The 18,022-nt window shown below is 36.9% G+C and overlaps 1 protein-coding gene and 1 non-coding gene across 2 annotated transcripts; both read left to right on the top strand.

Moving 5' to 3' along the window:
• Window positions 1-10,931: 10,931 nt before the first annotated feature.
• On the top strand, window positions 10,932-17,241 carry LOC125995796 (butyrophilin-like protein 1; the record flags this gene model as incomplete). The annotated part of the gene is made up of 8 exons (XM_049764782.1): window positions 10,932-11,286; window positions 11,816-12,097; window positions 12,257-12,457; window positions 13,620-13,640; window positions 13,722-13,748; window positions 13,931-13,957; window positions 16,027-16,053; window positions 16,718-17,241. Coding segments are annotated over 8 exons (1,464 nt in total), but the record flags the coding sequence as incomplete, so codon positions are not given.
• Window positions 17,242-17,718: 477 nt separating this feature from the next.
• Window positions 17,719-17,822, top strand: LOC125996766 (U6 spliceosomal RNA). The gene has a single exon (XR_007491446.1). It is a non-coding gene; the product is annotated as a U6 spliceosomal RNA (small nuclear RNA).
• The last annotated feature ends 200 nt before the right edge of the window (window positions 17,823-18,022 follow it).

Below are 18,022 nucleotides of genomic sequence, written 5' to 3'. Positions count from 1 at the left end.
TACATAGATGAAGACATTCTGAAAGACCTCACCTTTCTTACACCAAACACCAGGCATGTTCTCTGCCATTCCTCCTACTTACCAGGTCTTGGTTCCCCAAATGTCTATTTTGTGAGATTTTTATCCAAGATACCAAATGCACATCTGAATTTGGAAAATGTAGGGTCTCACAGAAAATCTTTTAAAGATTAAAGGAAAAAAGTAAAGAAAATTGAATCATTGCACAGGAACATCTTAATAGTGAATTTCATGTTCGCCAAATGTTCATGCTCAAAATAGAAAGTAAGATAAGGAAAGAAAACTTTGACCCGGAATGGACAATGAATTCATTTAATAATTAAATCTGTCCAGCATATAGAAAGTATTAATACCGAGTCAAAGTTTTCTGTCTGATACATAAAATTATTTTGGTTAATAGGATGGATATTAGAACTTGAAAGAGAGACAATCTTGGTCAAGCTCATTACAAGTTTTATCTCTGTGTTTTAGTTTTCTTATTTGACAATTAGTTTGATATTATTTACCATAATTTTGTATGATATTGTTAGTTAAATATGAAAAACACTTAGAATTATCTATAACTCATAAGCTATATATTAGCAATCTATATTATTTTACATTTTAGTAAAGCCATGAGAAAATTTTACTTAAAGTGTTATGGGAATAAAAGAGAGAATCTCAAGAGAGAGCAAGTGCTTCTTCAGTTTTAAAGAAAATCCAATTTCTGATATTATTTTTCTTCTATCTTCTCCTCAATATATCTGTCATTTTGATGATGACTTTTTAATCTACTCAAGGAGCCTTATTTGTTGTACAGGGATTTAAAATACTAGGATTCATTCATACTTTCTACCTTTTTTGTTTGTTTGTTTGGGGTCACACCCAGCGATGCTCAGGGGTTTTTCATGATGAGTCTCATCTTTCCATGACATAATGAGGATCTTTTTGTTCTCTCACCACCACATAATTCAGTTTTGTTCAAAGATAACTTAAGTCTCCGCAAATCATAGAACAACTATTTATTCTTTACAATGAGAGATTCTGAGTTACAGTATGAAAAATATGTCAAAACATTTAATTTACATTTTGAAATTCCAGTTCTGAGATTATATATATTATATACACATATATATGCCTTTATAAGCTATATATCAAAATAAGAAGTAAACAAATACAAGATAAACTTGCTAATAGAAAAACTGTTGATATGATAATATACATTAAAATATTGTCACAGGCTGGAGATATAGTACTGTCGTAAAGGTGCTTACCTTGAATATGACTGACCCAGGTTTTATTTGCAGCACCACATATGATTGTCTCCTGAGCACCATCAGGAGTGGTTCCTAAAGACAGAGCCATGCGTAGATTGTGATCACCATTAGGTGGCCACAAACAAATGAAAAGTTAGAGCAGCACAAAATAATTTTATTTATTTATTAACTTTTTTTTTGCTCTTTGGTTTTGTTATTGTTATTATTTTGTTATTGTTGTCATTTTCACTTATTTTTTTATAATTTTTTATTTTGAATTATGAGAACAAAAGATGCAAAGAAAGAGGATAAGGTAAAGTTACAGTGGAAGGACAATCACCCATAACATAATTATCAGAAGTCCCTTTGCTGATATCTTAACTTTGAACTTTCACCAAAGAAAGCTAAGATAAATAAAACAGAATCCATGTGCAATTACTTTGTCCCTCAAGTTCCCAGATTGTAGCACATTATAATATTTCTTAACAGCACACAAGGCAATCTAAAGCCATCAAACTTACGTAACTCCTTAAACATTAGAGGCATAGTATTTTTTACATTTCCATGTACATGCATATTAGCTTAAGTTAACCTCAAATTTTAAGTGGGTGCGTTTTAAGGATTAGAGTCAAAGGAACACTGTAAACACGGTGTTAGAGTGGCAATTGTTGTTTGCATAGGCCCACCAAAATATGAGAGGCATGGAAAGGAATAACCTTGGCCTAAATACAAAGAGATCCTACCCCTGATGTTTCCTGGCATAAGACCAGCTCTAGGCCTCAGGCAAGTTATTGTTCGATCCAAGACATTGTCTGTAGTGCCAACACACTTATCACACAGTCTCTGTTGTTGGTCTCATGTTTCTGTATTAAAGATTCTGGAATCTGCATGTCCTACATTGAAGTCATGATGTGGAGTGCCTTCTCATTTCACCTCACCATGAAAGGGCAATGCAGGAAGCCCTGTCCTGTAAGCATGTTGTTGTTGTTAAGTCTTCTCAGTGTTAAGGGAAGTCTCTTTTGAGCAGGACAATGTCTGAGCAGTGGTAGGGTCTTCCGTGGTAGAGGATTGCTTCCAGGTGATGTTATAGACAAACCTCACCATTAAGGGGCAATACAGCAAGCCCTGTCCAGTAAGCAGGTCATTGTTCTTGTTGTCTTCTCAGTGTTAAGGGGTGTCTCTTTTGAGTAGATCAATGTCAGAGCAGCTGTAGGGTCGTCCCTGGTACAGGAATGCCTCCGGGTGATATTATATACAACCTTGGATGTTTTGTAAATGTCTTCTGTAGATCAAGGGGTAAATGGAGAATGCTCATTCTTCTGAGACCTGTGCCAGGTGTTTATGTCAATGTTCAGGGTGTAAGGTCTCATTGCACTACAAGATTTGTGTGTTCCCATTTCTATTAGATAAGAACTTATTTGTATGAATAGTATTTTCCCATGTTAGTGTGCCTACGCAAACAAAATATAAAGCCACGTGATGCTATCAGATATATGGGGGCGTAAGAACATTTCCAACAAGACCCATGACTTGGTTCAAACATAAGTATTAAACTGAGGGATTCTTTCACACCAAATTCCATATTGAGCAGTTCACAAAGAGAAGATAAAAAACATGGGGAGGGGGATCATCACTGTATAAGAAAGTATTTAGCAAAAGTTATAGCCATCAAAGAAAACACCCATAAAATGTTGAAAAGATATGTGTCCTTTTTAAATTGTTGGGTGGGTGTTAACTCTAGGGCACCACTTTGGTCTGTGACTTTGACTCTACCGTACTTAAGTTAGAAAGGGTAAAAAAGGAGTAATGATGATAGGAGTTAAAGAAGTTAAAGAGAAATATGAACTTATGAAGGGGTATGCAAAAGGGCAGAGTACAAAATGGACATTCTGCATACATAAAAACATAATTCAATGATAGTGAGTACTATTAATGTTTCTTGTAAGAGTACTATTAATGTTTCTTGTGAGAGTACTATTAATGTTTCTTGTGAGAGTACTATTAATGTTTCTTGTGAGAGTACTATTAATGTTTCTTGTGAGAGTACTATTAATGTTTCTTGTGAGAGTACTATTAATGTTTCTTGTGCGCACGGGGGCTATCGCCCCCGCACGATTTTGAAAATGTAGACTGGACAGAGATTACCAGTGCCAGCCAAACCTCCTCCTGCTAGACTCCCTGCTCCCAGGAAGGAGAGATCCTTCAAGAAGCTGGGAGACCAGAAGTTCAGAGCCCCATCCAGACCCTCCCTAAGGAGCTGCATGGATGGTGGGGGAAGGCCTAGGGTACCTTCAAGCTCCACCAAGGGACCCAACTCACCGGCTTGCCCAGGCGTGTGGCCTGGGGAAGCCCTGGAGATCTGGAGCAAGGCGGTAGAGGGGTGCTGGGGTTACCCAAGTCCTGCACCCCCACTAGGCCTGGCCAAGCAGGCCTCCGGCATGGTGGGGGCCTGCCAAACCTCCTCCTGCTAGACTCCCGGTTCCCAGGAAGGAGAGATCCTTCAAGAAGCTGGGAGACCAGAAGTTCAGAGCCCCACCCAGACCCTCCCTAAGGAGGTGCATGGATGGTGGGGGAAGGCCTAGTGTACCTTCAAGCTCGACCAAGGGACCCAACTCACCGGCTTGCCCAGGCGTGTGGCCCGGGGAAGCCCTGGAGATCTGGAGCAAGGCGGTAGAGGGGTGCTGGGGTTACCCAAGTCCCGCACCCCCACTAGGCCTGGCCAAGCAGGCCTCCGGCATGGCGGGGGCCTGCCAAACCTCCTCCTGCTAGACTCCCGGCTCCCAGGAAGGAGAGATCCTTCAAGAAGCTGGGAGACCATAAGTTCAGAGTCCCACCCAGACCCTCCCTAAGGAGGTGCATGGATGGTGGGGGAAGGCCTAGGGTACCTTCAAGCTCGACCAAGAGACCCAACTCACCGGCTTGCCCAGGCGTGTGGCCCGGGGAAGCCCTGGAGATCTGGAGCAGGGCGGTAGAGGGGTGCTGGGGTTACCCAAGTCCCGCACCCCCACTAGGCCTGGCCAAGCAGGCCTCTGGCATGGCGGGGGCCTGCCAAAACTCCTCCTGCTAGACTCCCGGCTCCCAGGAAGGAGAGATCCATTTTCACTTATTTTTGTGCTTCATTTTTTTTTATTTCAGAACCTTGGTTATTAAGTGGTGCTTGTCTTTATTGCTGTAGTGCTCATTGGATTTTTTGTTTTTCTTTCATTCTTTTTTCTTTTTTTCTTTTTTTTTTTTTTTTTTTTTGCTGTGGTGTTTCTCTTTCTTTCTCCCTTTCTTCTCTCAAACTGATGTTAAGAGCCTCTCTGGACTCTGCCCATTTTTTTTGGCTTGCTTGATTTTTACCTCATATTATTGCTTTTCTTTCTTCAAACAAATCACATAACTTGAACCATCTTGCTCTGCCTCTCAATGAGGGGGAAATAATGAAGGGTACCAAAACCGAGCAGTTATATGATCACTAAGTAGTAATAAAAATGATTGGACTTTAACACCAAATCCAAAGCCAACGACAAAAGAATCAAAACCCAATCTACAACAAGCTGGTCACAGAGGGGACCACTTATACTAGCAGCATTCTTTACCTTCCTCCTTTGAACACACACTAGTATGTGCTCTGTGCAATTTTCTTTTCTTTCTTTCTTTTTGTTTTTGTTTTTGGGTCACACCCGGTATTGCTCAGGGGTTACTCCTGGATCTATGCTCAGAAATCACTCCTGGCAGGCTCTGGAGACCATATGGGATGCCAGGATTTGAACCTTCTTTCTTCTGCATGCAAGGCAAATGCCTTACCTCCATGTCATCTATTCGGCCCCTCTTTGTAATTTTCTCCAAATTCTCTCCACAGGTTAACTGAATTCAATCAACTAATTGACCAAAAACAAAAAAAATTTAAGGTATGTATCTACATAAATATACATACAAATTCATATATATATTTCGAATTCTTTTCAGACTCATTCGAAATTCATATTTTTATGTATTTGTAATTTGGAATAGACTAAAATAATGAACAGAGTAGACAGGAGCAAATAGAGTCTTCAGCCTTTCCTTTTTCTCCCTATAGATATTTTTCTTTACTTTTCCAAGTATGTTCTACCCACTATACTGAATGGGTGTTAGAGCCCAAGTGATACAGAAGGTATTGCAAGGGAAGGAGTACTCAGCAGAGCATAAAAGGCTTCATGGGAAAAGGAAGCAGTACACAAGGTGGAGAGTTCAACTTTGTGGGTTGAAACTTAGGCTGATAACAGATCTAATTGTCAGAAAGTGAGCACCTGCCAGAATAATGTGATTCCAGCTTTTTCCATGTGGACGGAGAAAACATGCTAGATTTTTTCTAAGTGTGAAATGACTGATGTTTATTTTTTTAATAATTTTTATTTATACCACAGTGGTTTAAAAATATTTCACAGTAATATTTTAGGTACATAGTGACATTAAATGGGGCCTTCCCACCACCAATGTTATCCTCCCTCCACCCCTGTTAGAGTTTGTATTGTATGGCTCAGCACAGTTCAAAGTCTCCTAATATTTACTTTATTACTTTATTACTTGCACTTTCAAAGTGACTAGAAAAGTTAGAGAAAGTCTGTGACTTTCTTACTAAACTCATTCTAGGGAAGACTTTTGCATGACCTCCTAGAATCACTACCTGTTTTCCTTCTTGAGAATATTTTCTCAAATCATGGGTGAATTAGAAACTGGCCCCTTACAACCTCTGCAGTCATAATTTGGATGCTGATCACAGAACAGCCAGATAAAAACTGTCTCTGGAACTGGGATTTGAATGGTGTTCTACGGAGAACAGGACCTTCCAAGATATCCCTCTTGTCTGCTTCAATCTATATGGTAAGAGAGATGTGGTGATGTAGGTGGGAAGTTGAGGAGACATGTGAGTCCAGACAAAGAAGGAAGCAAATTCAGAGACTGAAGGAAACAACCTTCCCTTTCTGAAGTATGATTCTGAATTAATGCAATTATTAAAGGTACGAACAATGCATTATTAAATTAATTAATAAATATAAGAATATGATAATAAATTACTGTGAATGAACTATATTTGATAAATTATTGACATTGAATATCAATTTGAAGTGAAACTTGATAAAGGATGGATTTTTTACTTATAAAGTAAAAAGTTTACAGAACACAAGAGAATCATTTATGGTTTCTATGTGCATTGTCAGTTTTTTGAAAGAGAAAGGAAAAGACCATGGATGAGTGAAAGTTGATAGGGTTTATCTTAACACTTGTGAGGAAAAAGAGCCAAATGTGATGCTTTAAAATTTTTGGCCACATACTGTGGTACTCAGTGGCCACTCCTGGAAGAACTTGAGAGGCCATATAAAGAGCCAGGGATTGAATTTAGGGTAGTTAAGTACAAGGCAAGCATTCTACATGATTTAATATCTCTGTAGTCCCCAAGTTTGATTTAAAATTTATTTTAGTTTTACAATAATGTTAATATTAAGGTTTCATAAATAACACAATCCAGCGCCACAGAGTTCACTTCCATTCATCCACCAGAGAGTTCACTTCCTTTCATCATTGTCCAAGTGTCCCTCTATCTCTACCACCTCATCTGATCCCCTTCTTTCCACGGTGGTAATCTTACAAGTTTTTGCTTTTGGTTTTAGGACCACACCAGGTGATGCTTGGAGATTAATCGTGGCTCTGTGCTTGTGATCACTGCTGGCAGGTTTAGGAATTGAATTAAGATTGCCTTCATGGAAGTCAAGCACCTAAATTTCTCTATTATCTCTCTAGCCTACAAACATGATTTTTAAGCTTTATTTAAAGAGCTTGTATCACATAGTAAGATAGTTGAGATAGCTGATTATAATACATTTGTTTTCAGGTAAATAGGAGATAAATTATTAAAAATTAAAAAATAAGAAAAATAAAAGCAAAAATAGTACAGCAACAAGCAAATTTGTGAAAATTGTTTTCTCCAATGAGGTCATTAAATCGTCCTCAGATGGTTTAGTTAGCTCTTGTTGCTAGTTGATCATTCTGTCACTTCATTTGTTTTAGGATATTAGGTGATTTCAGAAACCAATTAGTGTATTCCTACCAGGATTACAAAATTCAACAAAAATGAAGTTGTTCAGTAATTCCAAGCACTATTATTGAGTCTTTTGTGGGTGTATTTTCTGCTGCCAGGGATTCCAGAAGTACAAGAAACAGCGGGAGGGTACCATCACTCACTCTTATAATGTCCTCTTCATGTCAGCTCAAATACCAGCATACATGGAGTTTTGATCAGACTGGTGTCTCTGCAGAGATCGATAGAGGAGAAGTGAAGCAGGGCAATTGAGGAAGTGTTCATTATGGGTGATGGCTGTATCAGGCATGGATTCAGCAGGATGGGGAGTTGACTTGCCTCCTCTCAAGATTGCCAGCTTTCAGCTGCATGTCTGGTGTACCCATAATTTTTCACAATTTGATTTATATCTTGTTCAAGAACAGAGACTATGAAGATGCCTGAATACAGACATGGAAACTGCCCAAACATGATTTCTAGAAAATATCTTCACTCAGATTATTTTCTCACTACTTTCTCCAACAGAATACCTCATTATCAGAGTAAAAAATTTGTACTGCCTACCCTCCACTGTGATGATGGTACCCCTACTTAGCATCTCTCTGGCTGGTTCTTTCCTTCTTCTTCTGCAGGTGTCCAGTTGGTGCCCAACAGGTTAGTTTTCTTCATGATTTTTATTTTCTGTCTTGTTTTCAATGACTTTATTTATAATGAAACTAGTTGGTTATCCACTAGTCTTCACTTTACCCTATCACCAGTAGTTATATCCCAAAACAATCCAGGTTCTGTTTGCTGCTAATAGTTTTGAAGTGCCAATCTGAAAATTGAATGGTTTTCCTTTTTATAAATCATTTTATTCCTTTGGACAAAGTTTATAAAACTGATGGCTAATATTTCCCTATATTTAAGTGTATTAGATTTAGCTTATTAGTTTTTGCAAGTGTGCATAAAATACAATTTTGTAGTATTTACACTGATACTATTGAGGCCAGAGCAATAGTGCCATAAAGTGTTCAGGTATTTGCTGTTTGCCTTATAGCAACCAACCCAGATTCAATCCACAGTACCAAATATTCTACCCTAAGAGTTGTCACTCAGCAACAATTCCAGTCAACAACCACATGTTTCTCAAAGTTACTATCCAATACAGACAGATCCACATCACTCACCTGTTCCAAGCACCAAATGTAACAAAACATGCCTTCCTCTTGTTGCTCAGCAATGACTCCAGCCAACAGGGTTTCTCTATAAATGGTTTAATAGGACAAAACAGAGAGGAGTTTTAGGAGCTTTATTTAAAGAGCTTGTATCACATAGTTACATAGTTGATATAGCTGATTATAATACATTTGTTTTCAGGTAAATGGGAGATAAATTATTAAAAATAAATAAGAAAAATAAAAGCAAAAATAGTACAGCAACAAGCAACAAGCTGGGCTTACAGCAATGCCTTTCAGGAAGTCTAGTCAACATCCCTCTAGCTAATAACTCTCCACCAATAACTCTCCACAAAACTCCTCTACCCCTGTATTCTCACAAGGTTTCCTATGTGCCTGGCAACCAACTCTCAGTTTGACACAGGAGTTTCTAATTGAGAGTACCCTTTGTTCTTAAAGTCACAGACCCATTTTGGGGGCTATATCTCCAAGACCTGAGCACTTCCTGGAGAGATCCCTGAATACAGAACCAGAAGAAATCCCTGAGCACAACTGTATGTGCCACAAACAAAGGGACCAAAAATAGAAAACAAAATCTAAGTATAGAAATTTTAAATTCAGGATACCCTTAACACTATCTGGTTGTTCTTTTTCATTTAATTTCTTTCATATTTGTCCTCACCTGGTAGTACTTAAGGCTTATCCTGGCTCTGTGCATGTGGGTTACTCTTTGCAGTTCCAGGGGACTGTTTTCAATGTCAGGATTAAAACTGTGGCCAGCAGTATGCAAGGCAAATGCCATAAACCCTATACGACCACTCTAGACCAATCTGATTATTTTACATTTTTATATGTGCCTAAAACATGGCTGTATTTCTTATTTTTATATTTTTATTGGAACCACTGTGAATTACAAGTCTTTCACATTATATTTAAGGTACATAGAGACAGTGAAATAGGACCATTCCCACCACCAGTGCTGTCCTCCCTCCACCCTTGTTCCCAGCATGCATTCCATACCTCCCTCTTTGCCCCCTGACTGCTAGTATAACAGATCCTTTTGTATATAGTTTGTTGTAAAATGGATATCTTGATTCTGTTGTCCTTGACTTAGGGTTTGGTGTTTGGGTCTGATCATTTTTTATTTCCACTCAATGTTCAAGTGACTACTACTGGTATCCTCCACTTCCCCCCCCACCTCGCGCGAATTTATGAGGCAGAACAAGGTAATTCAAGTTCTGTGGTTCTGTTGGGGTCAAAAAAGGCTGGGAGAAGTCCATCTCTGTAAGCTATTAATATCAATTTAAAAGAAGAAAGAAGGAAAAAAAACAAGCAACGGCAAACACACACACACACACACACACACACAAGATCAACAAGATCAAAAAAAAACAAAAGAAACAACAATAATAAGAAAGAAAAAAGAAAGGGAAAAAAGGAAGGTTTTGTGGGGGAGAATGTTTTGTTTTGGTTTTTTGGTTTTGTTTTTTGGTTTTTGGTTTTTTGGTTTTTGGGTCACACCCGGTGACACTCAGTGGTTACTCCTGCTTATACGCTCAGAAGTCACTCCTGGCTAGGGGGACCATATGAGACGCCGGGGGAATTGAATTGCGGTCTGTCCTAGGCTAGCGCTGGCAAGGCAGACACCTTACCTCTAGATCCACCACGCCGGCCCCAGAGTATGTTTTTTTGTTTTTGTTTTTGTTTTTCTTTCTGCATAGTCACAGTAAATATTGGGAATATTTGAAAGGGAATTCCCTTGCCCTAAAAGATACAGGGTTTCTCCACATTCAAAGCATCTTATCAAGTAATTATTTCTTACATCATAAAATAAAATAATCCTATGGATAATGTTTGAGAGGCAATATTTGGAAAAAATCTAAAGAGGAGGTAACAATTATGGCTTTTGGGTGAGGGGCTCCCAGCAATAATCTTTAATTGGGTATAAATTATAAATAATCTTTCATTTGAGTTCATTATATAGCAAGTATCAAAGTGTTTAATTTCCATATATGTTATCCAGCACTTTTGTCTAAAAGTATAAATTTATCATGTGAATAAATATAAAACTGTTTAGTTGGAGACTGTACAAATAATTAGGACACTGTGAAATATTCACAAATATATGAAATATTTAAGCATGATGAAAAAACAGTATCAAGTATAATCAAATGATTATGATTGTATGCAGTAATATGGTTATATTTTCCTTGAGTAAAACTGAGCTTATATGCATTTATGTGTATGTATATTTTATGCAGTATATATAGCTATGATAAATAACTCAGAATATATTTATAAATAGTACATGTTATATAGCATAGAAGTGATGTATGTTTATACCTATTATAATATATTTATGAAAGTATAAAACTTTTCTGAAAGTCTTACAAATAGAAATGTTTCCAAATAAATACAAATAAAGGTTTCATCTCATTCCTTTTCAAATAATTTTCATTCTGTCTTTTTTTTTTTAATTTAGTGGCTGAGTTTTCTGTGAAGGGACCAACTGAGCCTGTTATGGTTCTGCTAGGGACAGATGCCACACTGCCCTGTCAGCTTTCTCCTGAACAGAGTGCAGCCCACATGCACATCTGGTGGAATAGATCTCAGCTCTCCTCTACAGTGCTTATGTACCAGAATGGACAGGAACAAGATGGAGAACAAATGCTGGAGTACCGTGGCAGGACAGAGTTACTGAGAGACTCCATTGACAAGGGAGCTGTGGCTCTGCGGATCCAGCATGTCCGTGCCTCTGATGATGGCCAGTACCAGTGTCATTTTAAGGATGGACCCATCTCCCAAGAGGCCATTTTGGAACTGCATGTTATAAGTATTGCATCTGACAATATTTTACTATCCTCAAAAACCCTGAGATTAATTTACATAGGTATTAATACCCTCAGAGAGAAAAGGCAAATTAAACTAAAGTTCCATTAGTAACATTAATTGAAGGATGTCAAATCTCACTATAAATTTTGTCCAAAACAAGTGGAAGAGGAACAACTTTATTTTATTACAAAGATATTAAACTTATTTAAAAACTGAATCCCAGATACTTGAGGTAGAAAGATAATAGAGTTTAGGTTCTTGTTTCATATAGTCAACCCTAGTTTGATCAAGGAGCACACAGCCAGGAGTGTCCCTGAGCATTCCTCACTTTCAAACAGCAATATTTATAACAACAAAAACTGAAATACAGAACTGAATTACAGTCCATCCTCATACTCTTTGGATATGATTCTTGATTTCTGAGTTTCAATTTACTTATTCTAGTGACTGATGAAGCCCTACAAGCTTCATCCTCAGATAGTTTGTTTCTCAAGAGCCACAGGACATAGACACATGTCTTATCTCCTCAGGTTTGGGTTCTACTCCTCGCGTACACATGGCAGGACCTGAAGATGGTGGGATCAGGGTATTGTGCTCCTCAGGAGGTTGGTTTCCAAAACCCAGAGTTCAGTGGAATGACGAGTCTGGAATGAAGCTTCTGTCCCTCTCTGAGTCCTTGAGTCAAGACAGAGATGGGCTCTTTCATGTAGAGACATCTCTTGTGGTCACAGACAAGTCTCTGGGTAATGTGACCTGCTCCATTCAGAATCCTATCTCCAGACAAGAGAAAAAGTCACTCATTTTCCTCCCAGGTCAGTGAAGTGTGAACCTTAAGACAAGGTTGGGGGTATGGCTAGGGTATAGAAATGAGAATGTGGAGATGTGGAGCAAGGGGTGCCTTGGAGAGATAGTCCACGGCTTCCTCCAAGCCAGTCCTCATCTGTATGTGTGTCTCTGTGTCTCTGTGTTAGAACCCTTCTTCCCTAGGATATCTCCATGGAAAGCAGCTCTGATAGGTACTGTTCCTGTGCTGGGGTTCCTCATTGTTGGGATTAGTTATATTGGTTGGAAAGAGCATCATGCCAAAGAGAGAGAAGTTAGAAAACGAGAGAAAGAATTTCTGGAAAGAGATCGGGTGAAAAAAGAAAAGGAAGATGCATCTAAAGTCAAAGGTGAGTTTATGTTTTTATTGTTTTTCTTCCTCAATTTATGTGACAGAACAAGATGATTTAAGTTATGTGTTTGTGTTTGAAAAAAAAATAGAAGAAAATTAAAAAACAACAAAATGGATGGTACCAGGACCAAACAGTCATATAAATATTGAGTAGAAATAAAAAATTATTAAACACCAAACCCAAAGGCAATGACAATAGAATCGATACCCTCTACCACAAGCTATACACAGAAGGACCAGTTATACCAGCAGTCCAGGGGGTAAAAAAGGGGGATGCTAGGAATAGGGGTGGAGAGAGGACAACACTGGTGGTGGGAATACCCCTGATTCAATGTCATTATATTCCTTAAATATTACTGTGAATGATTCATAATTCACCTTGGTCACAATAAAAATTATTTTTTAAAAGAGGTGAGTTTAGTTTAGACTTCTGTGCAAATCAGAGATTAAGTACAAGTTGAGGATATTGCTACACAGTGGATGGTGAAATGAAAAGTTTCTAAATGATCCCTAGGAAAGTACAAAATATCACAATTGAACAGATTTGAGAGTCACATGGAAAGGAGAAAACCATGTAACATATTTAGAGGAATGTGGACAGTGATCTTGAAGCATGTGGAGTGGGGCTTTTCAGACTTGTGGATGCCTTCCTGGACTCTGGGACCCAACTTTGTTGCTGCTTCTAACTTGTGAAAATGTCTTGTTTCATTTAGCTTTTCATTCTTCACTTTAAGAATAGCTTCAAAAGGGCTCGAGAAATAGCACAGCAGCATAAGCAGCCGACACAGGACTTAAGGTGGTTGTTTCAAATCCCGGTGTTCCATATGGTCCCCCGTGCCTGCCAGCAGCTATTTCTGAGCAGATAGCCAGGAGTAACAAAAAACAAAACAAACAAACAAAAAACCTACACTAAGAATAGCTTCAAAAACCCTACAATTTTTTAATATCTTAGAAGCAGGAATTCCCAGTTTTCTAACTAAATAGCACTTTCCAGTGACTTCTGAGTACTTGTTTTAGATTTTAAATATGAGCTAAATATTTTTCCATTCATTTTACTATGGAGACCACACAACTTTAAGAACACACTTGATTCTTTTAATTACTACACAAACTAAAGTGCAGATAAACCTAATTTGATGATGCTATATCTTCTGTTTCAGAAAACCTTAAGGCAGAGCTTGGTAAGTCTTCTCTTTTTCCCAGTAAGAATAATCTTCTCTTATATCAGTTCTGTGTATCATAGTTACATGTTGTTCTTTCAGAAAGACGAAAGTTCTTATATGATGCAGGTAAGATCCTGGGGATCTCCCATGCCACCTGACGTTCTGATTCCCAACCCAACGTCTTTCCTTTAAAAAGGGGGGCAATAGATTTAATGATGACTTCTAAGAAGTAATAAAAGGGGAAGGTGAGGAATATTAGGCCTTACATTAATGTCTTACTTTGTCTGACATGAATTTCTTGTTTTTAGATTGGAAGAAAGCATGGCTATATCCTGGTATGTAATTTTGCTCCTGGCATTATATGTTACAGTGTAGCCTACTATTTTGAGTTTAGTAACCACACACACTCACACTTATATGAACACCACATATCTACTGACAAAATAAAGATTTATTTGACATCAATCTCTTGTGTTTTGTGGTGGGACAGATAATAAGTTGTTTTGCAGAGCTAAAGAATATAAATAATTAATTGCTAATTGGAAAACCCCATAGTTTGGTTAGAAGAGGACTCAGTATAAATTGTTATCCCATTTATTTTAGAGAAGGAAGTGCAAAATGCAAAGTAATCTTTATAAAATTGGAGAGCCAAATTAACATTTATTAATAAAACAATGTAATATTACTATGAAAATTAAAAAGGTAAACATTATATTTTATATTTGGGCAAATATTAACTATTACTTTCTATTATTACATATTTTCTATGATTGTTTTCAGTTTTAAAATGTTTGAAAAATCCTTTAAATTTTATAAAAATATTCATAAAATTAAAATGCTTAGAGGTTAAAATAGATCAAAAGAATGGAGTACATACTTGCATTCAGAGGGATGGGAATTGGATTCATGTCAGTACAGCATGTGTCTCCAGCATTGCCTTAATGATCACTAACACTTCAGGTCTAAAACACTGCACTATTGGGCCTGTTATCTCTTTCTCTTGCTTCTGCCCCCCCCCTTTATTTTGATTTTTGCTTTTTTGGGTCACACTAAGTGATGCTCATGGTTACTGGTGACTATGAATTCAGAAATCTCTCCTGGCTTGGGGACCATATGGGAAACTGGGGGATCGATCCGAGGTTCATCCCGAGTCAGCTGTATCCAAGGCAAACGCCCTACCACTGTGCCATCGCTCCGGCCCCTACGGCATACTTTCTTTGCTTTCCTTCTTTGCTTTCCTTCATTGCTTTCCTTCTTTCTATCTTTCTTTCTTCTTTCTTTCTTTCTTTCTTTCTTTCTTTCTTTCTTTCTTTCTTTCTTTCTTTCTTTCTTTCTCTTTCCTTCTTCCTTTTCTTCTTTCTTTCTTTCTTCCTTCCTTCCTTCCTTCCTTCCTTCCTTTCTTTCTTTCTTTCTTTCTTTCTTTCTTTCTTTCTTTTTTCTATATATATAAAAAGTAAAACCTTTAGGGGTTGGAGTGATAGCACAGCAGTAATTGCCTTGCATTTATCTGACCCCTTATGGTGTCTCCATCCTGCCAGGAGTGATTCCTGAGTGTGTGATTCAACAACAATAACAACAACAACAACAACAACAACAACAACAATAATAATAATAATAATAAAGATTTTAGCTTAAAAATGTAAAATCGGGGCCTGTGAGGTGGCGCTAGAGGAAAGGTGTCTGCCTTACAAGCGCTAGCCAAGGAAGGACCACGGTTCAATCCCCTGGCATCCCATATGGTCCCCCCAAGCCAGGGGTATTTCTTAGCACTTGGCCAGGAGGAACCCCTGAGCATCAAACAGGTGTAGCTGAAAAACCAAAAAAAAATGTAAAATCTTTAAACAGAAGTCCAAATTCTATCATAAAAGAAGTAACCAAAGAGAGAATCAGATAATGTTGAGAAGTAGAGAACCTTGACAAATTTCTCTGAAGAAAAATATGAAAGATTTTATTATAAATCCAAAATAGAGGAATAAGTTTAGAAGTCTTAGTCATAACTTTAACCTCAACTCTGAGATGATCTGGGAAAAAATCCTCAAGATAAAAGGAAAATATTTTTCATAGCTTCTATTCTATTTGAGGAGGATATTAATAAAGTTAAATGAGATCATGGGGTACAAAATACTACATTCTACTCCAGTTAGTCTCTATACCTGTGTGACTGGAAAAAAAAGTGATTACATCAAAATAGGCCTGACTTGGGAGAAAGAGTCCTAAGTTTAAATACAGCACAGAAAGCATGCAATTTGCTTAACTTTATGGAATTTAAAAGAGTTTGTGAAATTTAGAGAAGACTATATGGAAAGTTGAAAGTACAAGTGATGTGTAGAAAAGAGAGCATTTTGTTTTTTTATTAGTGACTTACAGTTTAATCTTAGTCTCCATTTTTATTGCTATTTTTCAGACTGGAGAAAGGAACATTTTCAGTTGGGTAAGAACTGAAAACATTTTTCACTCACCCACTGCCATTTCCAAACTTTCTTCTGCTATCCTGATTTTCCCTCCTAAATTAGATCACACTTGAGTTTGATAAACCATTGATTTTACAACTTCAGGAAAGAAAATGAAGATAAAATATTAGCCTAAATTGAAAACTAGTGTCAGAATTTGCTATTCTGGTAGTGACTCCACAATCATATATTGCCTCATATCTTTATCTCATCTGTGCTTCTCAACAACTTGGTTCTATGATGAAAACTTAATCTGATAATTCAACAGAAGTTAATTAAATTAAAGGTTATCAAAATGTCCAAAGTTAGTTAAAAGAATTCAGGCCACATGGTATCTATTATAAATAATGAGCATAAGTAACTTGTAAAGAGTATGAAAAGAATATTATTTTCAAGTAAAATTTCTGTTTAGATACTAGCAGTATAAAGAGTACTATAGAATAAGAAAAAAGAAAGTAGACTTGAACTCCTGGTGAAAATACAATCTTTCCCTGTCCACCTTTCATCAATAAATGTTTATCAGAGAAAAAGTAATTTCTCCCTTTATCTTATTTACATTTTCTCTGTTTTTTTTGAAAAAATAAACTGTATGAATGATTTGTTTTCAAATGTTTACTTTCTTCTTTTCCTTTTCTTTTCTTCAAGCTAACGTGACTTTAAAGCATGAACACTTTAATCAGAATCAATCTTATCCAGAGGACAAAGAGAATCTCAAAGAGTTAACACAAGTTGGACATATAAGCAGTGAGGAAGAAGATGACAACTTTATCAAACTTAATCAAAGTTATTTCACTTCAGGGAGATATTATTGGGAAGTGGATTTAAAAGGTACTGGCGAGTGGACTTTAGGTGTTTATGAGAAGGAAATAAGGAAAGACAACTCACTCCAACATTCATCTATAAAAAAACTTAGAGTCTTAGAGAAGAAGGGATGTGAATATAGAGCTCTTACTTGTGGTTTCCAAGACAATTCCAGGGAAGAAAGCATCCAGATAAAAAATGTTCCACAAAAGATTGTGGTTTTCTTGGACTATGAGGATAATAACATTTCTTTCTACAACCTTACTGATCGTACTCACATTCACACCTTCACCCAACCCAGCTTTACTGGATCACTCTGTCCTTACTTCAAACCGAATTTCGTGGACTTCTACCCAGAAACTCAATAAAATGATTAGAGGAAGACCATAATTAATGAAGACAACATCACATTTTTTCTAAAATTTTGACTATAGTATTCGGAGACTGTCCTCAGATCAATTCATTGGTCATAACCCCTTTTGATACAGAGCTCAAAAAGTTTACATGAGCAGAGTCTGAACATTAAGCATTCCTACTTTTTCTGTAAATATAATTCTGTTATTTTATAAAATTACTTGTATTATATTATATAATTTTCTAAAATAATTTACGATAAAATTAATCAAATAAAACTACTTATACTATCAATTAATTATTATACTAAATTGAATATTCTTAGTTTATTTAGTCAAATTGCTGTAAAGGCTTTAGAATACTCTACTTGTTTCATAAATTAGTTGTAAGCACTAACTTTTATTCTTCGGAGCCACGCCTGTTAGCATTCAGTAAATACTCTCAGAGTTGCTTCTCTGAATATTTGTATGATTATCAAGAAATTACATGGTGTGCTCACTTCGGCAGCACATATACTAAAATTGGAACTATACAGAGATTAGCATGGCCCCTGCCCAAAGATGACATGCAAATTAGTGAAGCGGTCCATATTTAAAAAAAAATATTACATGGTGAAGAAATCAGTCTTAGAGTTCTTGAAAACTGTTCTTGAAAACTATCTATCCAGATACTTTAGAAATCTAATTTTCATGTAACATTAGTCTGCTGACAACATTCTAAATATCACTACAGAAACAACATTCAAAAAATAATAACTACATACATTCAAATTTTTCAGCAGTAAATTTAAATAAA

The sequence above is a fragment of the Suncus etruscus genome, chromosome 18 (genome assembly GCF_024139225.1).
Source record: "Suncus etruscus isolate mSunEtr1 chromosome 18, mSunEtr1.pri.cur, whole genome shotgun sequence".
In the NCBI taxonomy this organism is placed as follows: Eukaryota; Metazoa; Chordata; class Mammalia; order Eulipotyphla; family Soricidae; genus Suncus; species Suncus etruscus.
Note: the sequence above shows the minus strand (reverse complement) of the source record. Positions and strands in the feature narration are given on the sequence as shown.